Genomic DNA, 20675 nt, shown 5'->3' on the forward strand with positions numbered 1-20675 from the left:
TGTCAAATGGTTAGGAGCCAGTCGCTAAAAGATTTCCTATGCTCATGGCCAAATATGACTAAGAATTCAAAATGGGGTATTCTTTGGGTTGTGAGTCCATCTTTGTTGACATGGCATCTTTGGAAGGAGAGAAATCGTCGTATTTTTAATGATGAGGCTGTGGAAGTTGATGTTCTTATACCAAAGATCAAGCATGCCATTGAAGAAGTGGTTAATGTCAAGATTCTTGGTAGAATATATAAATCATACACAAAATGGGACATGGCCATGGAAAACAATTGGCTATTGTCGAAGAAAAGCAACTATAAGTTCTCAGACTTAAAATCTTGTAGAAAAAACATTAAGTGGATTCCCCCTCCTTTTGGATATTTGAAAATGATTTTTGACGAGGCTTGCAAAGGGAACCCGAGCGAGTTTGGATTTGGGGCAATTATCCGTGACGAGTTTGGGAACATGATGGGGGCTAAATATGGCCCGTTGGGTGTTTCGACCAATAATATTGTAGAAGTATCTGCACTCGAGGCAAGCTTAGAATGGTGTGTGGAAAAAGGGGCTCACGAGCTTTTGGTGGAAGGAGACTCGCCGGTTATCCTAAATGGCATTTCCAACCAGCGATTCACAGACTGGAAGCTAGAATATTGGATCCCTAGGATCCAATTCCTCTTAGGGAACATATCTGATTGTACTTTATCACACTCTTACCGAGAAGGTAACTCAGCGGTGGATTACCTGGCCAACATGGGAATCTGCAGTCCTTCTCCTAGGCAATTGTCTTCGATGGATAAAATTTCGGACGCTCTGTTGCAGATTTTGAATAGAGAGAAAACTTCAATCCCTAGGGCAGGGATTAGATAGTCCTTTCTTTCTTGGCTTTGAGTGTTCGGGAGAATTGTTGAGCCCAAGGGATTCATCAAATGGTGCAGGCGATGCCACACATATATTATGCCGCTCCCCTTTCTTTTCTCAAATAGAGGAGGCATATTTGTTTAGATTTGTTTGGATTTTGCCCTGACTGCAACCTCGATAAGTCTCTCGAATGACTATTTTAGGAACATGGATGATCTGTAGGGTAGTTCTCGGGTTAGAAAATCACAAAGACTTGTTCTTATCCTGAGGAAGCTTCCTATCCTATTATCTCAGAATCATGGGTCACCACTTCGGGCTGAGCTGCATGTGTCACGAGGAGCAGTTAGCAGAACAATGCGACCGACTCTTTCACATTGATGTCGATGGGCAGGCGCCAATTGTCACAATCGTTGAGGAAGCGCTCAACAAAGAGAGGCACTGGTGTGATGGTTTTATATACGAAACCATACTTTGTTTGTTAGTGGATGTTCTTCCGTCCAAGGAAGCTTGCATTGAGAAAATGGACGGGTTCATCAGGGTAGTTGATGGCAATGCAGTAGGTAATGCAGTCATGGAACTGGAAGAAGAATGGGCGAGTATCCTGGGTCATTTCTTCAACCCTGCATGTTTCCTCTCGGATGTGGAGGTCTCGGACTATGAAGATGAGCTTCAGGTTGTTGCAAAAGAATTGAGGACAAAGAAGAAAAACTTCATGGGCAACGCTTGGGATGTATTCTGTGCAGGGGTCTCCACAGGTGATTTGGGTCCATTTAGAAGGATGATGAACGAAGATCTGGGCTGGTTGTCAGAAAACAATATCGAAAAGGTGGCGAGTTTGGGTGATCACATTGCTACCATTATGAGGTTAATGTAGTGGAATGACTGTGTTTGGATTATATTTTTGTTATTGTAAGGACCATATCCTTTTTGAGGGTCCAGTGCATATGTAATACTGTTCATTATTAATAGAGGGCGCTATCCCCATACCAGATAGCACTTAATTAAAAAAAATAAAAATAAATAGAATTTATTTAATTAATAGAAGAAAGAGAATATTAATTAAATGTTAAATTTAATTAATGGCTAGACTAGAAGAAAAGGGATATTGATTAAACCTTAGTTTAATTAATAGGTGGATAAATGATAATTAAACAAATATGAAATTCATTTAATTAAGTGCACAGATTTAGGTGTCTACACTATTCTTTTTTAATGTGATGAGATTGATATATTTTGATGTATTTTATAATGTAATTGTTTATCCAATGATTTTTTAAAAACAAATATAAATTTACAAATGATACAATTAATATTTAAAAAATATATTTTAAACTTATATATATACACTAAACAAAATAACATCTCATTTTTAAGCAATATTTTTATTTAAATATGAATTTTATATTTAATTATTTTTTATACGTGTTTGCCAAAAGATTTTCAATATTTACATTAAGAGGCATTCTCTAAAATAATAGTAAGGCACAAAGTGGCATGTCATGATCATATATAAATATTAAAATACAATATTTTTTGTTTTCTTTGTTTTTGTTTTGATTAATTTGTGTATTTTTATTTTGTATATATATATATATATATATATATATATATATATATATATATATATATATATCATAATAAAATTATGTCATTTTTAATTTTAATTTTTCCTTTTTACTTTCATATCTTGGTTATATTTAAGATTTATTTGGTATATATTATTTAATAGATTTACATTTTTTTCTAAAATTCTATATTTCTAACATTTTATATTATAATTTATGGCGTTTCATTAAAAAATATACACAATTTTATAAAACATACATTTAAGCGTCCTTCATTTTATGCATATTTATTATTAAACCATTTTTATAATCCGTTCATAAAATATTGTTTATTATGTTCTTTTGAAAAATATATATTAAAGAGAGGATAGTAATGCATAAATATAATTTCTTAGTTCTAAATATTAATCAATAAAAAGCTATACTATTAGTTAATAAATTTCTTAGTTCTAAATAGTAATCAATAACGAGCTTTGTGTATTGTTTTTAACTTTTAGTGTTTTGGGCATTCTTCACTTGTTGAATGCCCCTATCTATTGACGATGACATTTGATTGGAGTATTGAAGTATTTATAAGATATTTAGTCAACCAAGTTTAAATCTCTGTTGAATGTGGGAGTAAAAAAAGAACAAAAATAAAACTAAAAATTATGAGGACTTTTCTACGACATAGTTCGCCTTTTTGGCTTTCATCCACCATGTATTTTCATAGAACCAGTTTTAATTTTTGCAAGGTCTTCTTGGTTTATCTCTTATGTTGGCAATTACAATCCCTTTATGTAGGGGAAGAGCGAAAAGGGGAATTCATTGAAATAGTGGAAATAAACTGCTATGGAAATAAAATGGAAACTCAACCTGAAAATGGAGAATCAGAAATGTTACGATAACAAAACATTAGGAATGATAGCAAGTGAAGTGCTCAGAATAAGAGGGCCCCACACACACTCTAAACTCGGGTTAAGTGGGGCCCGCACTTCCAACCACCTAAGCAGTCAATGCTTAGAGTGTGTCGGTTAAGTGATGCAAGAGCATCCCTAGTTCTTAGCAATCTTGCAACAACCAAAAACATTTCTTTTCAGCTTGTTTTCTGTTTTGCAGTTTCAACATTTCTTTCTGCATTTTCTTGCATTTGCTCACCGGATCTTGCAGAGCTATATTTTGCTTGTAATCATGACAATATTCCTTATTCCTGAATCGTGGGACATTTGGATCATTTTTTGGCAAGTTGTCGCTTTCGGATTCCAAGACAATTTTATGGCCTAGAACACCGAAACCGCTCAAACTTATTTGCTATTGGTGAATCTTGTGGATCCTTTCCATAGCTTGTGAAGCCCTAGTTCGTTGATTCCTATGTTCCTTGGCATATGGCCGACCTTCCCTCTTATCCACACTTCTTCCTTTGGATTTTAATTGGCAGAGGCTGACCTGGTGGTTTTACACGTTTGATCTTGTTATTCAACATTTGATTCCTCTTGGGCTGACGTAGATCCCTCTTGAGCATATAAATCAATGTAATTAAGCATCATAATTCATTGGAGAGAATATAGAAGATAGATCTTAATATTTAGAGGTCCGGAGTTGACCGATTTTGTAATAGAGCATGTATGTAGGAGGTTGTGAGATGAATCTTGTAATCTGGATGTTATCTGTCATTTGTAATCAGTTTTCATGATAAAATCAACCAGTTCTGCATCACCTCCATCGTTTTGTCTTGCTTTCATTATTTTTTACCCTTACTGCACGATCCAAATAGACCTCACTAAGGTCCCTCCTAACCGTGACTGCACCATTAAGCCAGGCCCCCCACTCCTAATAATTCGTTCCAACTTCTAGCAACGGGAGGATTATTATTACACGAAGGCGTTCATTATTTGAACAAGGCAACCTGACTTCAAAAATCAATGGTGCATGTCTTCTAAAAATGATGCAAGACAATTGAATTGTCATTGGCTATTGATCTTTTCGTCGATTTTATGATTTTCTACTAATTTTTTATTTGTGTCATTTTTCATTGTCGCTGGAAAGTAAGGTTCCGTTCACCGGTTTCTCATTTCGCTTATATCTTAACCGCTCATTATTGCAGAAAATCATCAATGAGAGAGAGTGTCAGAAGACACCAATGATTGCAGAAGGTAGAGACGTTATTTGTCTTGTTGAGACTCATGAACACGAAGGTTGTAAAACTCCCACGTTCGAAGGTTATTAAAAAATGATAGTGTGGAACAAAGCAGCTAGCAATGGCAAGGGTCATGGTGGGATATTGGTGTTAGTGAAAGAAAAAGATGGGCGTCTCATTCAGCTTGAAAAAGAGGACTCCAATAAACAGTTTTTATGGTTTAAGATCTCAGAAAATTACAATTTTATTAGGATTGCAGCATGTTATTTTGCTCCGCAGGTCTCCAAAACTTACAAGAAATGTGGTCTTGATAGCAAAGACCCCTTTGTTGCCCTAAAAAAAGATATTGATGTGTTCTCTTAGCTTGGCGAGGTCCTCCTTGTGGGGGATTTCAATGCTAGAACTACAAGTGAACAGGCTTGCATCTTTAGCTGTAAAGATGATTGTAATCCTATTTGGCTCCTAGAAGAAGAAAATCATCAATGGGAGAGAGTGTCAGAAGACACCAATGATTGCAACCAATTTGGGGAAGAGTTGCTTACTCTTTGTGGCATATTTGACTTAATTGTCTGTAATGGTCTGATTAGATGGACAAATTCCAGCAATTTCACTTGCAACACTTACAATGGGGCGAGTGTGGTTGACTACGTTGCTTGTTCCCATAGCCTATCTGAAAAAATCAAAGATATGGTGATTGGTGAACATTTATGGGACCTCAAATCAGATCACAAACCGATCTATTTAAGTATTGTTTGGGCAGAAAAGAGGTATTATGTGGAAAAAAATCAACCTTCCCTACAACAACATTCAAAGGGCAAAATTCTTTTGACGCAAGAAAATGCTTGTATCTTCCAGGCTGCTTTGGAGAGACTTCTTAAATGGGAGAAAAAGACATTTCATGATCTCAACAGTCATAAGTTAACAAATCTGATCCATGTGGCCCTCTCAAAATGCAAAAGAACAAAAAACAAAAAATCTGAGACAAATTGTTTCCCGGTGAATGCTTGGTTTGATGAGGAATGCAAAATGGCTAGAAGAGGTTTAAGAAAGTCAAATAATAAAGAGACTCACATCAAAGCTTACAAACAGATTTTAAAGAAAAAGAAAGCTGATTTTATGTGTACTAGGAGGGAAGAGTTAATTTTTCTTAGCAAATATAATCCCAAACTTTTTTGGAAAGAGCTGCAATAAAAAAAGAAACAGATTGACAATAGTATCACAGCCACTCAATGGTTTGATTATGCTAGGCAACTTTATGAACATGATTTGGAGGTGGCTCCCCCACCCTTGGTCAACATTTCTACTAATCTTTTCACCGTGCAAGAAATTGAATTGGGTATTAAGAAATTGGGTGTTGGTAAAGCTAAAGACTTAGGTGAACTTCAAGCAAAGTTTCTCAAGTGGGGCATGAAAGTCCTTGCCCCTCATATTGCAAAAATATTCAATAACATCATTCCTCATGGGTTTCCTAAAGACTGGACTACAAGTCTTGCTATACCTCTTTCCAAAAGTGGAGATGTCAATAACCCCTCCAACTATAGGACTATAATGATCAATCCTTTGTTTGTTAAGTTATTTGGCAGCATGATAGAAAATAGAATCAGCAAATGGGTAGAAGAAAATCATAAACGTGCAAAAGGCCAAGCTGGTTTCAGACCTAAACATTCCACACTTGATCATGGTATTACTTTGAGACACGTCATCGAAAAAACCTGGGAGAAAAAGGAAGATGTCTTATGTTGCTTTGTTGATTTCAAAAAAGCTTTTGACACAGTCCCACGTGACAAACTGTGGCATAGAATGGAAGAGCTTGGTATCTCGGCTCATCTTAGGGCTGCTATTCATAGGCTTTATGAGGAGGTTAAAGTGAAAATCAGAACTCTTGATGGCATTTCAACTAGTTTTAGGAGTGATATTGGTGTCAAACAAGGGTGTCCTCTTTCCCCTACCTTGTTTGGCTTATACATTGACAAACTTGAAGGATGGTTAAACATGCAGAATGGTGATGGTATTCAATTGGGTGAATTTGTGATAAGGCTGCTCCTTTATGCTGATGACCTCATTTTGCTTGCTAATTTCGCCCTTGGTTTGCAAGAGCACTTATTTGCCCTTGAGCGCTTTTGCAAAATTGTGGGAATGCAAGTTAATATCAGCAAGATGAAAATCATGGTTTTCTCAAGTAGAAGGAAACAAGAGCAACATAAGTTTTACTTTGAAGGTAGCATTCTTGAAGAAGTTGCAGATTACAAATACCTTGGAATTGATTTCAACAAGAGTCTTAGTTGGGAAGGTTGCAGGAAGAAGAGAACTCTAGGCAGCTGGAAGGCATTCTATGCACTTCAAAATAGATGCAAAGAGGCTAAGCTTTGGGATTGGAAAACCATCCAAACACTTTTTAGGCTTTTGGTGTTGCCGGTTATTCTATATGGTTGTGAAGTTTGGGCCAGCAGTACCTTAGATTCTCAATGGAAGCAAATTGAGAGAATTCATAAACGTTTGATAACAAGCAAGTTCAAAATTAAAAGCACAGTCCCATATGTTAAGTGAAACGGGTGCTGCCCCTATTGAGGCAGCTGCTATGGTGCATCTCATTAGCTATTTAAAAAGAACCGAGCAAATGGGAGAAGATATATGGTCTAAGGTTGTTGTCAACGACACTTTGTGCAAAAGGAAGAAGACGTGGATGAAACAAAACATCAAATGGTTGAAAAAATGGGATATTTATTTGAACTCATGCCCCACAAACAGCAAGGAGATAAAGGTCTTCGTTGTGGAAAAGTTTTACAAGAAAAATTGGAGTATTGGGTTAGGAAGGAAGAAACAATACTGTATTAATGAGTTCAACCCCAATTATGATCATCTTCAAAAAGTCTATATAGGGGCTAATATATCATGGAAGGCTAAAATTCTAATCGCACAGCTTAGAACCAACTCTCACCAACTTTGGTGTGAGACCAGGCGGTGGAAAAGGCCAAAAGAGATTTGGGAAGAAAGAGTTTGCCCGTTTTGCGTCAGTGGGAGTGTGGAAACTGAAAAACATTTTATCTTGGAGTGTGAAGCACTTAAAGTTAGCCAGGAGAAGTTTGCCAATTTCCTAACTGCCAGCACATGGTATAACTTATTCAGCGAGGAGCATATCGTGAAGATGGGTGCTCTCATCATCAGCTTGAATAAGCAGAGATCAAACCTTTAAAAACTGATTCAACTTGATCAGATTGTCCCATAGGCTATTCTTAGCCTTGTGGATGTTAAAATTCTTTCTTCTTCGTCTTCTTCTTCTTATTTTGTGGTGCTCATGCATATGTGGTTGGAATGTGTGTTGCATCTTTTACTGTCATTTACCGTTCATTGACATTAACCGTATTGTTCCTCTTTGTTGTATTGCTCATTGGGAAACACACATTTACCATTTTAAATACTGTTCTCACCCATACATTCATCGCGTTAAAATTTCATTTAAAATATTTCACAGTTATAACAAATTCATTAAACAATTAAAGCATGTGAATTACATGTTTGGTACAAAATTTAAAACCACTTTGTTCTATCGTGGCAAAAAAATAAATAATTTGAATGCTAGTTTGGTACACTTCAAAATTCCTTTCTTTCCCCACAACATTACACTAGCTTATATTCAATTAAAAAAAACATTACAATAGCTTACTATATGCCTAAAAATCCACGCTCTTATAATCAGAAGTTAAAACATTTAGTTATAACTAATAATATATGTACAATATATTAATATGTATGGTCAATTTAGAATTAAATTAAAGAATAAATAAATATTACTTTTTTTTTTTTTTAAGCAAAAGGCCTTGGTCTATAATATATTAATTATGATTGAAAATTTATATATACTATTTAATAGGAAATGCCACTACCTCCTAAACCCTACTAGATACATTTCTGATTGATCAACCTTCATTTATGGATGATCATGGGATCTTTAAAATGAAGGTAAACAAAATAGAACCCTGAACAGTGGCTATATGACACCTATCCTTGCCCAATTTGGACAACAAATACTAACACCTTACAAACATATGAGTAGGTTAACAAAAAACTTCAATGTTTGAAGTTGTCTTGCTCGATACTACCTACTTCTAACAACATACGAACCCACCACCCCAGCCAAAGAAACCTTCGTTTATCATTTCCTCATTCTTGAGAAGAGGCGGCCTCCATTGGAATTGGAAACGACGATTGATAGCCACGAGGATCAACCTGAGCATGTTCATAAATTTTCCAAACAACATTGAATTTTGCCACTACGATTGAAGCCAGTGGCTCTCCAATTTGATGTGCATACTGTTGAACCCATTGGATAAAGGTTTGAGGAGAAGCATATCCCAATCCATAAATGAAGGAAAGGAAGACTGATCTTGGCACTGAATCATACATGAAGAGATCTTTGTTTAAAAAACCTCTCCACCACACCTCCCTTGAAAACAAGTCATATTTATCCAACTGAGTATTCAATTCTTCCCATGTAAACAGAGTTGGATGTACAAAAGCCCCCATTATCATTTTTGTGTAATCCTGAGACTGGGTGAGATCCATCACCATAGAAGCCAACCTGGAAGCAACCAAATTTGGAGTAGCCATCAGATTAGCCGCTATCCATTCTTCACCAAGGATAGTCCTCACCGCCCACTCACTATTTGTACATGGTATTGCCAATGTGTCAAATAATCTCAGAGGATGAGCGATAGCATTCTACCTCAGACCATGACGATCTCCCACCAAGTAAATTCGAAGAGCCATAACCGTCGAATGAGATATGCTAAAACGAAAAAAAAAATATGCTTTGCCAAATGAGATCCAGACCTGAAATTCTAATGAAACATGCTACAAATGACCAGTATATAGAGAGCCGATGATGGAGTGATGCGATGTATTTTTTGTAACTCGTGTAAACCATCACAGTTGTATTCATTACTTGTCCTTAGACCTCCACGAAAGTCCTCTACAAGGGCCTTAATTTGATCACATTTATTCCATGAAATGATGTGCAAGCTTTCAAATGTGTGGAAACCTTGATATTTTATGTGTTTGAGATCCTACACAGGCATGAAGAGATTGGGTATGAAGAAAAGAGAATCCATGTGTCCTGATTTTCAATTCCACATGCTTGTAGTACCTCGATCTTTCCCAAGAAAAGGGATAATCGACCTTTCCCCATGTGTGAAGAGATTGGTATGGTATCCAGAGCGTGTAATCTTCCAATTTCGACAGGCTGATTTCATCCCGTACTTTCATGCCATCATTATTGAATGTTGTGAGGATTAACCCCTACCACTCTGCAAAAATGAATCGTCAGGTTAGATGTGTCCTCGCAACACAATCAACAGTGACTTGGCTCACACTCCAAATAATATAAATATTTTTAAATCTTTGGCATGAAAGTCTGCCCACCACCCATACCACATGGCGAATCTGAAGAGAACGTTTAAATTTAAACAACATCTAGTTTCATAAATTAGGGCTTTGGGACAAATTCTAAATTAATCCAATGTTGTGGGGAGTGAGGGAATCCTGCATCCACAGCAAACCAAACATTAAGCAAATCAATCGGATTAGGAACAGGGTCTCGCATCAGAAATCATTTGTAATCTGAGACACTTGTCTTCCTGGACCTGCACAGGTGATAGAAATTTTTCCTCCTCATTTGATTCACATCCCATGTTATCTGATAAGTCTTCTAACTGATTTGCTTCCCTATAACAGTGAACAATGCTATATCCTTGAAAACAAGAAATCTTCTATCTAGCTTCCTGAATAATATAATCTATTTTCCAATTGGGAGCTTGAATTTTTTTTAAAGATGACATAATATTCAGGGAATCCCCTTCAATTTTTAAATATTTAACCTGCTCCTCAATGGCTAAGTTAATACCAAACAACAAAGCTCTAGCCTCTGCCATGTTATTTGTGCCATCTGGTATTCTTGCATAACCTGCTCTCAATACTTGGCCTGATTGATCCCTGAGCACACTTCCAATTCCAGACACTCCAGGGTTATCCCTCACAGCCCCATCAAAATTTAGCTTAACAAATTTCTTCAAAGGGGGTCTCCATCTAATTCCCTTTTTATTGATTTTCTTTTGAGCATTTACCATAAAACTTCCTTTAAATGGGATTTGTAGGAGTTTCCAACCTATTATTAGATCATCATCCCATTCAAGGCGAAAGGGGAATCCAAAATTTTGAATTTAGCTATGTGAGAATTGATGGATTTTGAGATTGTTAATTCTAATTTGATAAGCATGTCCTGCACATTGTGAAATTCCTTCCTAAAAATGCGCCTATTCCTTTCCCACCAAATGTTCCAAATGAGTATGGTAGGAGCCATATCCCAAATAACTGCAAAAAAAGAGTCTGCAAAGAGCTTTGGCCATGATTCAAAAACTTCTGGTTAAGTAGCTTGTAATTGAGAGTTCCATCCTAGTTTGTTAAGTAGCCATTTCCAACATTCTTGTGCTACTGCACATTCTAAAAGAAGGTGACTAGTTGTTTCAATGGACTGTTTACACAACACACAATCAAAGGGCCGAGCAATCTTAAGTAGAGCTAACCTATCAATAGTTAAGATTCTACCCTTTAAGGCTAACCAGGCAAATGATCCCACCTTTTCTAATCCACATCCCTTCCAACAAAATGAAAACTTTCTGGACAATTGGTCTATCTCCTGAGATATTAGTTGTTTAAACCCCTCCTTTATTGAATATGCCCCTGATTTAGAAGGAAGCCAAATCAGTTTATCTCGTTTCCCTTTGAAGAAAATCAATCTATTTCTTGATTCCATGATTAACAACTATTTTTGCTGAAGTGGGGCAGAAATATTGTCCAAATCTTTCCATTTCACTTTCCAAAAGCCATTAACCAATGAAGGATGGAAATAGTTACTTCCAAAATGTCCCCAAGAGGTGTGTAAAAATTCCTCAATGACATCCAAATTTGGAATACTATCCAAATGCGGATAGTTGTTCCATGAATCCTCTCAAAATCTTATTGACCTACCATCATGCACAATCCAAGTTAGATTAGGCAGCAAACTCTCTCTACATTTCACTAAGAAATTCCACATCTTTGAACCTTTTGGGGGATCCAAAACTGTGAAAATTCTTTTGGTTCTTCTGAATCAAGATACTTACTTATGATAATAGCAGCCCAGACAAAGGAAGAGTCCGAATACAACTTCCACACAAGCTTAGCCCCTAGAGAAATGTTCCTATCTTTGAAATTAGGTATACCCGCCTCCCCATAAACTTTGAGATAACAAACTTTTTCCCAGGCCAATAAGTGTATTTTATCTTTTGGATCTCTACTGCCCTTCCATAGAAATTTCTTTAGGAGAGATTTCAATTGCTTTTGGATCTTGAATGACATGGGGAGGACTGGCATGATGTAGTTTGGAATTATTGCCAAGACAAAATTGATCAACAAAATTCTCCCAGCTAGTGATAACCAATTGTTCTTCCAATAAGTTACCTTATTCTTGATCGACAAGACTATAGAGTCCCAATGGTAGCCTTTTATCACTACTGAAAAGAGAGGAACTCCAGGGTACTTGCACAGTAAACTAGCTTGCTTGAAGCCCAAAGTATTTATCAAATTTTTTGACAGAAGTGGAGAGCAATGAAATAAGAATGTTTTTTATTTAGTTTCACTCACTTTTTGACTTGAAACCTCACTTTATAATTTGAGGGCTCTTTTAATAACCTTAGCTTCCCTAACCGTGGCCTCCCCAAACAAGACAATATCATCAACAAATAACTGATGTGTGATAATTATTTGAGTTTGAGGAATTTGTATTCCTTTCCATAGGGACAATACATGAAAGGCTAGGATCAATCTACTTAGAGCCTCTGCCATGATGATAAAGAGAGACGGGGATAGAGGATCGCCTTGTCTGGGTCCTGGGAGGACGAAAAGAAACCCACTGAACTACCATTAACCAAAACTAAAAATTTTGCCCCTGACAAACAAGAAAGAATCCATTTACACCATAATTTGGAGAAGCCAAATTTGAGAAGGATTCGATGCAAAAAACTCCAATTGACCCTATCATATGCTTTCAACATGTCAAGCTTAACCATAATTGCTTCTATCTTATGAGCCATTATTGAATGCATAATTTCGTGCACTACCAAGGCTCCTTATGTTGTTTCTCTACTTGGCACAAAACCTCATTGCTGCTTGGATATGATCTTAGGAATCAAAGGAGTCAATCTAAGAGAGATGGCCTTAGTGAGAATTTTGTAGACTGTGTTACATAGAGAAATAGGTCTAAAATCCGCAAAGGACTCCAGATTGGATAGCTTGGGAATTAATACAACGAGGGTGGTTTTAAATTGTTTTAACATATTACCATGTTTCCTAGACTCCTCCATCATCTTCTAGACATCCGACCCCAAAACATTCCAGCATTTTTGAAAAAATAGGGCAGGGAACCCATCCGGTCCTGAGGCTTTATCTGGGTGCATGGAGAATACTGCATTCTTAACTTCCTCCAGAGAAAAGGGTTTCATTAATGACATATTGTCCTGATGTGTGATTAAGAAAGGTATATGCTGAAGAATGTCCCAAGTCTTTCTTCTTAAATCTTCATCCTCAACAACTGAATTTGAGAAAAGGGAAGAGAAAAAATGATCTATTTCATCTTTAATTTTCAGAGTATCCATAAGAATTTCCCCTACATCATTTCTGATTTGTGATATTTGGCTGTTTGGTCTCTTCATTTTGACCGAAGCATGGAAAAACTTTGTGTTCCTGTCCCCTTTTTGTAGCCATGTCTCCCTAGATTTTTGTTTCTAGAAAAGTTCTTCTATTTTCAAAACTTCTTCTAATTGTAAATTCAGGAAATTTTGTTGCTTATAAGACTCCTCGTTTATGCCATTTTGAATAATGTCTTCATTTAGCAGTTTAATACTGTCCTCCAGCTGATCCTTATATGTATAATATTCTTATAATATTTACTTAATTTTAATATTATATATTAAATGTGTGTATATATTAAATATTAACGTGTTAAAAAATATTAATGTCATATTAAATGTTAAATGCATATAAATATTAAATATGTGTAAGATCTATTATATATTAATTATTGTTTTGGCATCCATTTCATTCAATTAGTCTATTTTTCATCATAACAAACTACATTAAAATTAAGCTTGTTTATATGCATATCAAGAGTAAAATTTTGGTGGACGGTAAATCATTTGGTAATATGGAAAAAAATAATGAGATGACATATCATGGAATACAATTTTTATAGCATAAATTATTACATGCAATTTTTTTCCACTAGCATATGGAGTCACCGTTTCTAAAGGCTCGTCACTGTTTCTAAAGGCTCATCACTGTGTTAGTGAATTTGGTTAATTTATCTATATAAATTTTGAAAATAAATTTTATCTTTTTTTATTTTGTAATTAATAAATTTTATTTTTAAATAATATTTATAAAAAATGTCCGACTTTTATTAATTTTTCTCGTATTGAAATTTTATTTAAATTTATATTTAATAAAATAATTTATCTCTCTCCATCTCTCCCTCTTTCCCTCTTTCCCATTATATATCCTTCTTTGTCTCTCCCCCTTTCTATTACCATGTCTCCCTCTCCCCCTATGATTCCTTCTTTCTAGATCTTTGCACTTTTCCTCTTTCCTCTATTTTCTCTCCCTCTCTCTATCTATTTATATATCTATCTCCATACGTCTTTCTCACTCACACACACTCCTTATTTCTCCCTCCCTATCTATTTCACACACACACACACACAAGCTCCCTCTCTCTCTCTCTCACAAACATAACATGAAATTGTTGGTGATGGACCCTAATTATCTTCCTTAGTTATCTTCCCAATTCAAAGGTTTTTTCCTACATATGATGTTTGGAACCCTATAAATGAATGCATAATTGATTTCAAGCTACCATATCTTCATTGAAACCTTTTTTGAACAAACATCATCAATTGTTAAATGGCAATACCCATTGACCTCATGTATTACAAAAATGCATGCAAAAAAATAAACCATTTTTTTCCCTAATTCACCTTCCACACCTCCTCAACATACCCATTGCACACCAAAGTGCAATTGCTAGTTATTATTATTTAAGAAATTGGTGGGCGAAACCATGACTTGATTTCACCTTTCAACACACCTATGCTCTTATCTGAAAAGAAAGAAACAATAAATCTCTTTCATGTTTGAAGGTTGCCCTTTGGAAATAGTAGATGAATACAAATACTTGGGAATAGACTTCCACAATAGGCTAGCTGGGAGACTTGTAGATCAAAAAGGATTCAAGGAGGTTGGAAGGCCTCTTACCTCTTGCAAAACAAATGTAGGAAAGCAGAATTACGGAATTGGAAAACTATGAAAACTCTCTTCGGTTTGCTGGTTACTCCAGTTGTTCTTTATGGTTGCAAAATTTGGGGAAGTAGCATGTCAAACCACAAATGGAGACAACTTGAAAGAATCTAAAAACACTTAATCATCAACAATCTCAAGGTCAAGTCAACAGTTCTCTATGAGATTCTTCTTGTTGAAGCGAGAATGTTTCCCTTAGAGGCCTCAACTATAGTCCGCTTGATAAGTTATTTAAAAAAAGTTAAAAACATGGATGAGCATCGTTGACCCAAAATGGTGGTTGAAGAGGAGTTAAAATGGAGGAGGAAAAACTGGATGAACCAAAATATTAAATGGACTAGCAAGTGGAACATCAATTTGAAAGATTGTCCAAATAACAATGAGGAGATTAAAAAGTTTGTGTTTGAAAAATTTAGAATTGCCGTGTGGACAAAGTAGGTTGGCCGGAAAAAAGTTCATTATATCAAAGAGTTTAACTAGTTGGGTGAACATGGGGATAACGACTATCTAAGGGTGCCAATTAAAGGAAAGGCTAGTTGCTTGTTGCTCAGATTAGAATTGGGTCCTAGGTCCCACCATCTAAGATGCGAGATGGACGGTTCCAAAGGAGGATTGGGAGGAAAGAATTTGTCTTTTTTTGCAATAAAGGGGCAGTCGAAACTGAATGACACTTCATCTTTGAGTTTGCGGCCTATGAGGATATTCGTATACAGTATGAGAAAATTTTGAAGGGGCCCAGTCTGAAAGAGATATTTGAAGAAGCAAAACTTCACAAGACTGCTAACTTATTAATCAAGATCCACAACAAAAAGGTTGACAAAGAAAAGAACTTGAAAATTGTTAATGATGCTACTCTCGATCCCATAGACTAATGATCTCGTAAACGTCATTAAAACTCATTCACTCATTCATTCTTCATCTATAAACATATCAGCTTTATTAAAACTCATTCACTCATTCATTCTTCATCTATAAACATATCAGCTTTATTGTTGGAACAGGGAAAAGGGTAGACATTAAACGAATCGATTTGTTTAGTAGGCCGCGCAAATAGGCGGGAAGAACAATGGAGAGTTGTAGTGCCTCCGATTCCAGTCACTCCTCCCGCGACCAAGGCGACGACAAGCATTTGCAGGTATCATATTTGATTTTGCATTAATCACTCGTAGAAGAAGAAAAGCTTTTACATTCTTCATCTTCTTTTTCAACACAGGCATGCTTTGTACTGAGGCGCTGCGCTTCGTCTTCCAAACCTTCGTGCGACACAGCATCATCTGCCAAGTCTTCAAAATCTAAGAGGAAAGCAGAATGTGAAAGAAACAAGTCAGGTAAAACATTATATTGCCTCCCGCCCTATTCAGAAGAGGAACATTCTTTGTACGGTCTATGGCGCAAGGAGGCCTTTACTTGCGTCTGGTCGCGAATTGAGGCCATTATCAAGGTACAGTTTTTATTTACTTATATTTTATTTTGAACGCTGCACAAAGGCTTTTTAGTTTTTTAAATATATATTATATTGGTTGAGAGCTTTTATGCCTCGATTTCCTTTTCTTTTATAGATTCCTCGGTTTAAACTCGCAAATTGAAATATACTATCAAACACACAGGCTCTACACTCTATTGGGTTTAAATGTTAATAGTCTCAACTGCTAGACCACAGCCGGACGCAGTTTTCTCTTTTCCTTATATGGCTCCCAGTTTTGATTAAAATTTGACAAACACACAGGCCCTACTTCAGGTTCATCAACATAATCTCGGGCAAATTTGATTCTTGTCCTGATTGTTGAATCTTCTTATTTTGAAGCTCCACCTCTGCAAAAGCTGGGGTTTAGAGGAGTGTTTAACTTCTCTATGCTTGTTTGTTATGCTGAATATTTTTCTCTGGCATATCTTGGATGGGGTCACGTGCTGCCTTTATTTAATTGGTAATTTCGCCTACGGCGAAGCAAGATGAAGAAGCTACAATATTAGAAGTAGAAAGTGAAAATACACTCACCATAGAATTCCGCAAAGAGAATTATTTATTACTGTCACAAGTTAGGTAGGGCTGGATAAATTGGCAACCCACTCTTCAACTGACTCCTAATTATGACTAATTAGATGTTCTAATATTTTTAACACTCGCTTCAACTGTCTAATTTGTTTAGATTGTTGGTTATATAGAGTTAATTTGATAGGAGACAATAACTTTGTAAGTCAATTCCCCAGTTGCTCTTTGAGTGGGAACAGATTGCATTTGTATTTCATTATTTTGTACTTTTTAACAATGAAGTGGCAATGAAGCTCAATGTGTTCAGATCACTGTTGCATAATAGGACTCTAGACCATCTGCAAAGGTCTTTCAGGCCTTGAAGAAAAGAACCCCCACACATTTTCTTGGGAGAGCTACAATCTTGAACCTTTGCGTATTTGCATTTCTTCTCTACAAGTGGACACAAGTGTTAAGATAAAACATTTGAGACTTACTCTCATTAATTATTTGTCTAGAATTTGTTATATAGGTGTTTGGGGTTTGCATCAAGGTTGAGGCTTCCTGCATGTTGGCTTCTCTAAAGAGGGGAGTATCATTCATGAGTTGCTAGTGAGTCAAGAAATCCATTTTGTCCATGTCATCAATGTGTGGTAACTTCCTTTGAATTTAGGTTGTGCTAATTGTTAATGCATGATAGCCTGGGTAAGATAAATGATTGAATGAGAGATAAATGAAATCTTTCATTCAAACATTTATTATCGTGAGGGGGTACGATCAAGTGATGTCTTGATCGGCCATGTCCAAAAGACATGGCCGGTCAAGGCATCGCTTGACTGTACCCAGCCCAATACATATACCAAATGAAATGTGTGAGAATGGACATTGAAATAAAAATGCTCCTCCTCTCCTGCAACATAAAAGAAGACAATCAGATTTATACAACAATTTAGTGATAGATAATACATAGAAGAAGATAAACTTTAATTCTGATCCACAAAATTAACATGGAATCAGAGCCAAGTTTTCTTCTATAAAGCCTAACCGCCTGAAGGAAGATCCGATTAAGATCAGATTGATATCTCCTTGAAACTCAAGATACCTTGTGATTGAGAGGGAGCTTACTAATCAAGATTGAGCACTTCTAAGGTAAAAATTGTAAATATTGATTATTATTATTAATACTAATAATTATTTTATGGGCCCTGTGTAAATCATAAGGAAGTGGCGACTTCCAAATGATTTCCACTTGTATTTTTGAGGTTATTGGAAGGTGACGATCTTACAATAACTCAAGATTGTGGATAGAATCGCCTACTGAGGCAATCCACGTAAAAGCTTGTGGATAGAATCGCCGACAGAGGCAAAATCCACACAAGAGCTCATGGATAGAATCGCTGACTGAGGCAATCCACGTAAGAGCTCATGGATAGAATCGCCGATTGAGGCAATCCACACAAGAGCTTGTGGATAGAATCGCCGACTGAGGCAATCCACACAAGAGCTCATGGATAGAATCACCGACTGAGGCAATCCACGTAAGAGCTCATGGGTAGAATCGCCGACTAAGGCAATCCACGTGAGAGCTCATGGATAGAATCGCCGACTGAGGCAATCCACACAAGCTTGTGGATAGAATTGCCGATTGAGGCAATCCACACGAGCTTGTGAATAGAATTGCCGACTGAGGCAATTCACATCTTGAAACTATGGTCCCAAGATAAGCATCATACGATTTATGAATATTGCTCCCAATACCTTTTACATTTATCTTACCTAGCTAAGAGGGAGTGTTAATGCATGTTAGCCTCGGTAAGATAAATGATTGAATGAGAGATAAATGAAGTCTCTCATTCAAACATTTATTATCGTGAGGGGGCATGATCAAGTGATGTCTTGATCGGCCATGTCCAAAAGACATGGCCGGTCAAGGCATCGCTTGATCGTACCCAGCCCCCTACATATACCAAATGAAATGTGTGAGAATGGACATTGAAATAAAAATGCTCCTCCTCTCCTGCAACATAAAAGAAGACAATCAGATTTAAACAACAATTCAGTGATAGATAATACATAGAAGAAGATAAATTTTAATTCTGATCCACAAAATTAACACTAATTGTTCTGCCAAGAGCTTCTACCACCAAGATGAGAGCTATGTTACTAAGTTTATAGATTAGAGCCTTGAGTATGGGTTTAGTTTGAATAGGTTCATGATCTGTATTGATTTGGTTGTGGTATCATTTAGGGGTTAGGATAATTGCTATGGGTTTGTCTTGGATGAACTCAAACACACCTAGACCAAATTTCAGAAGTTTTGACAATTTACACAAATAAAAACCTTTTTATGTTTTTTTTTGTGGGAAAATCCAATTTGTTTCCAGCTTGGATTGTAAGTTTAATGTCACCCAAGAGATGTGTAGGTTGGGTCAATCTTAATGTGGAAAATTAAAAAAGTAAAAATCTTGTGTGGATGTTCGTGAAATGAGAATCAACGAAACTATCCATTGATGGTTGATGAGTATGTGTGTAAAAATGAGGGAGTTTTGGAGGTTTTATCATTTTAATTTCAATGCTCCATTGCAATCTTTAAACCCATTCTTAATCTTTCTCGTAAACTCAAACTCCATCATTTCATTAGCCACCATCCTCCATGACTTGCAGACAAAGCATAAGGGAAAAAGATTAAAAAAGGAGGAGACAAATGTGTTATGTTTCCTCCCATTTGCACATATATTTGCTTTTGATATGAAAATAGATGTTAGGGTAAGTTTTCTTCACTTATATGTTATCACAGTTTTAAATTTATTGTTTTGTTTCCCAAAAATTAATAGTATAAATTTACGAAATTTTAATATTTTTGTTTATTAAATATTAGCCACATGAATTTTTATAAATATTAGCTCACACGAACCTATGAAAATTTTCGAGTTGTTTTGTTTCATTAAATTTGTTATGTGGGTCATCCCTATTTTCAGGTTAAAATGTTTAGTTATTTAGGATTTTTATATGTTTTTGGTATGGACAAGCCGAAAATGAGCCCAACGTAGAAAAAATAATTACCAGATCGATGAAGCAGAATCCAGACTAGAACTACCAAGATAGGATGAAAGGAAAGTTGTGAGCGTTTCCTTGCTGAAGGTCTTCTAGTAGCTTCAAAGAAACTGAAGTGATTGCCATTGAGGAGGATGGACAAATGGGGACCCAATATGCAGTTGAAAATCTATTCTCACCATTTTAGACATAAGCCAATTTTCTAGAATTTTCATCAAGAATCTCCAATTGACTCAGTCATAGGGGTTTGCTAATGTCTCATCTTATTAATTACAATAAAGAGTGTAAATTAAATGTACAGTAGAATGTGTTTGTGAATGGTGCCATTTCTCATGTATTTTGTTTGAAACTATTCATAGACCAAAAGACTCCCAAGTTTGATTGATGAGAGCATCATATTCCATATGCATTGTTTGAGTCCATTCTTTTGATTGCAAAGCCTTGTTGACAAAAGTTGGTTATGACGCATGAACCATTGTACTCATCAATACCAAATTTACTTCTTAGGAATACATTTTTTGATTGCATTAGTTTTTCTTGTACCTACCAATTTGGTTCTCATACTCTTGTTGAGAGACAAGTTCATAGAGTTTCAATAGGTTGTGTTTTACTTTCAACACTCCCTCTTTGAGGCTGTTCTGTTATTGGACTAGCTTTTCTCAAAGATTAGTATCGCTTGATCTGCTTCTTCGTTAAATTCTTCTTTGATTCTTTGGTTCACTCTTTGGCGAACTTTTAAACC

General features: G+C 36.1%; 1 protein-coding gene across 2 annotated transcripts in view; it reads left to right on the forward strand.

Moving 5' to 3' along the window:
• Positions 1–15864: 15864 nt before the first annotated feature.
• LOC131071625 (origin of replication complex subunit 3) overlaps positions 15865–20675 on the forward strand; it is a 220377-nt gene continuing 215566 nt past the window's right edge. The window contains exons 1-2 of one of the 2 annotated variants that reach the window (XM_058007552.2): positions 15865–16045; positions 16124–16351. In XM_058007552.2, the coding sequence (XP_057863535.1) occupies positions 15977–16045; positions 16124–16351 (297 nt within the window). In that variant the 5' untranslated portion in view covers positions 15865–15976. Of the gene's footprint in view, positions 16046–16123; positions 16352–20675 lie in introns of those variants that run through there. The other variant, XM_058007553.2, reaches the window with a different exon arrangement.

Source organism: Cryptomeria japonica, chromosome 11 (assembly GCF_030272615.1).
Source record: "Cryptomeria japonica chromosome 11, Sugi_1.0, whole genome shotgun sequence".
NCBI lineage: Eukaryota > Viridiplantae > Streptophyta > Pinopsida > Cupressales > Cupressaceae > Cryptomeria > Cryptomeria japonica.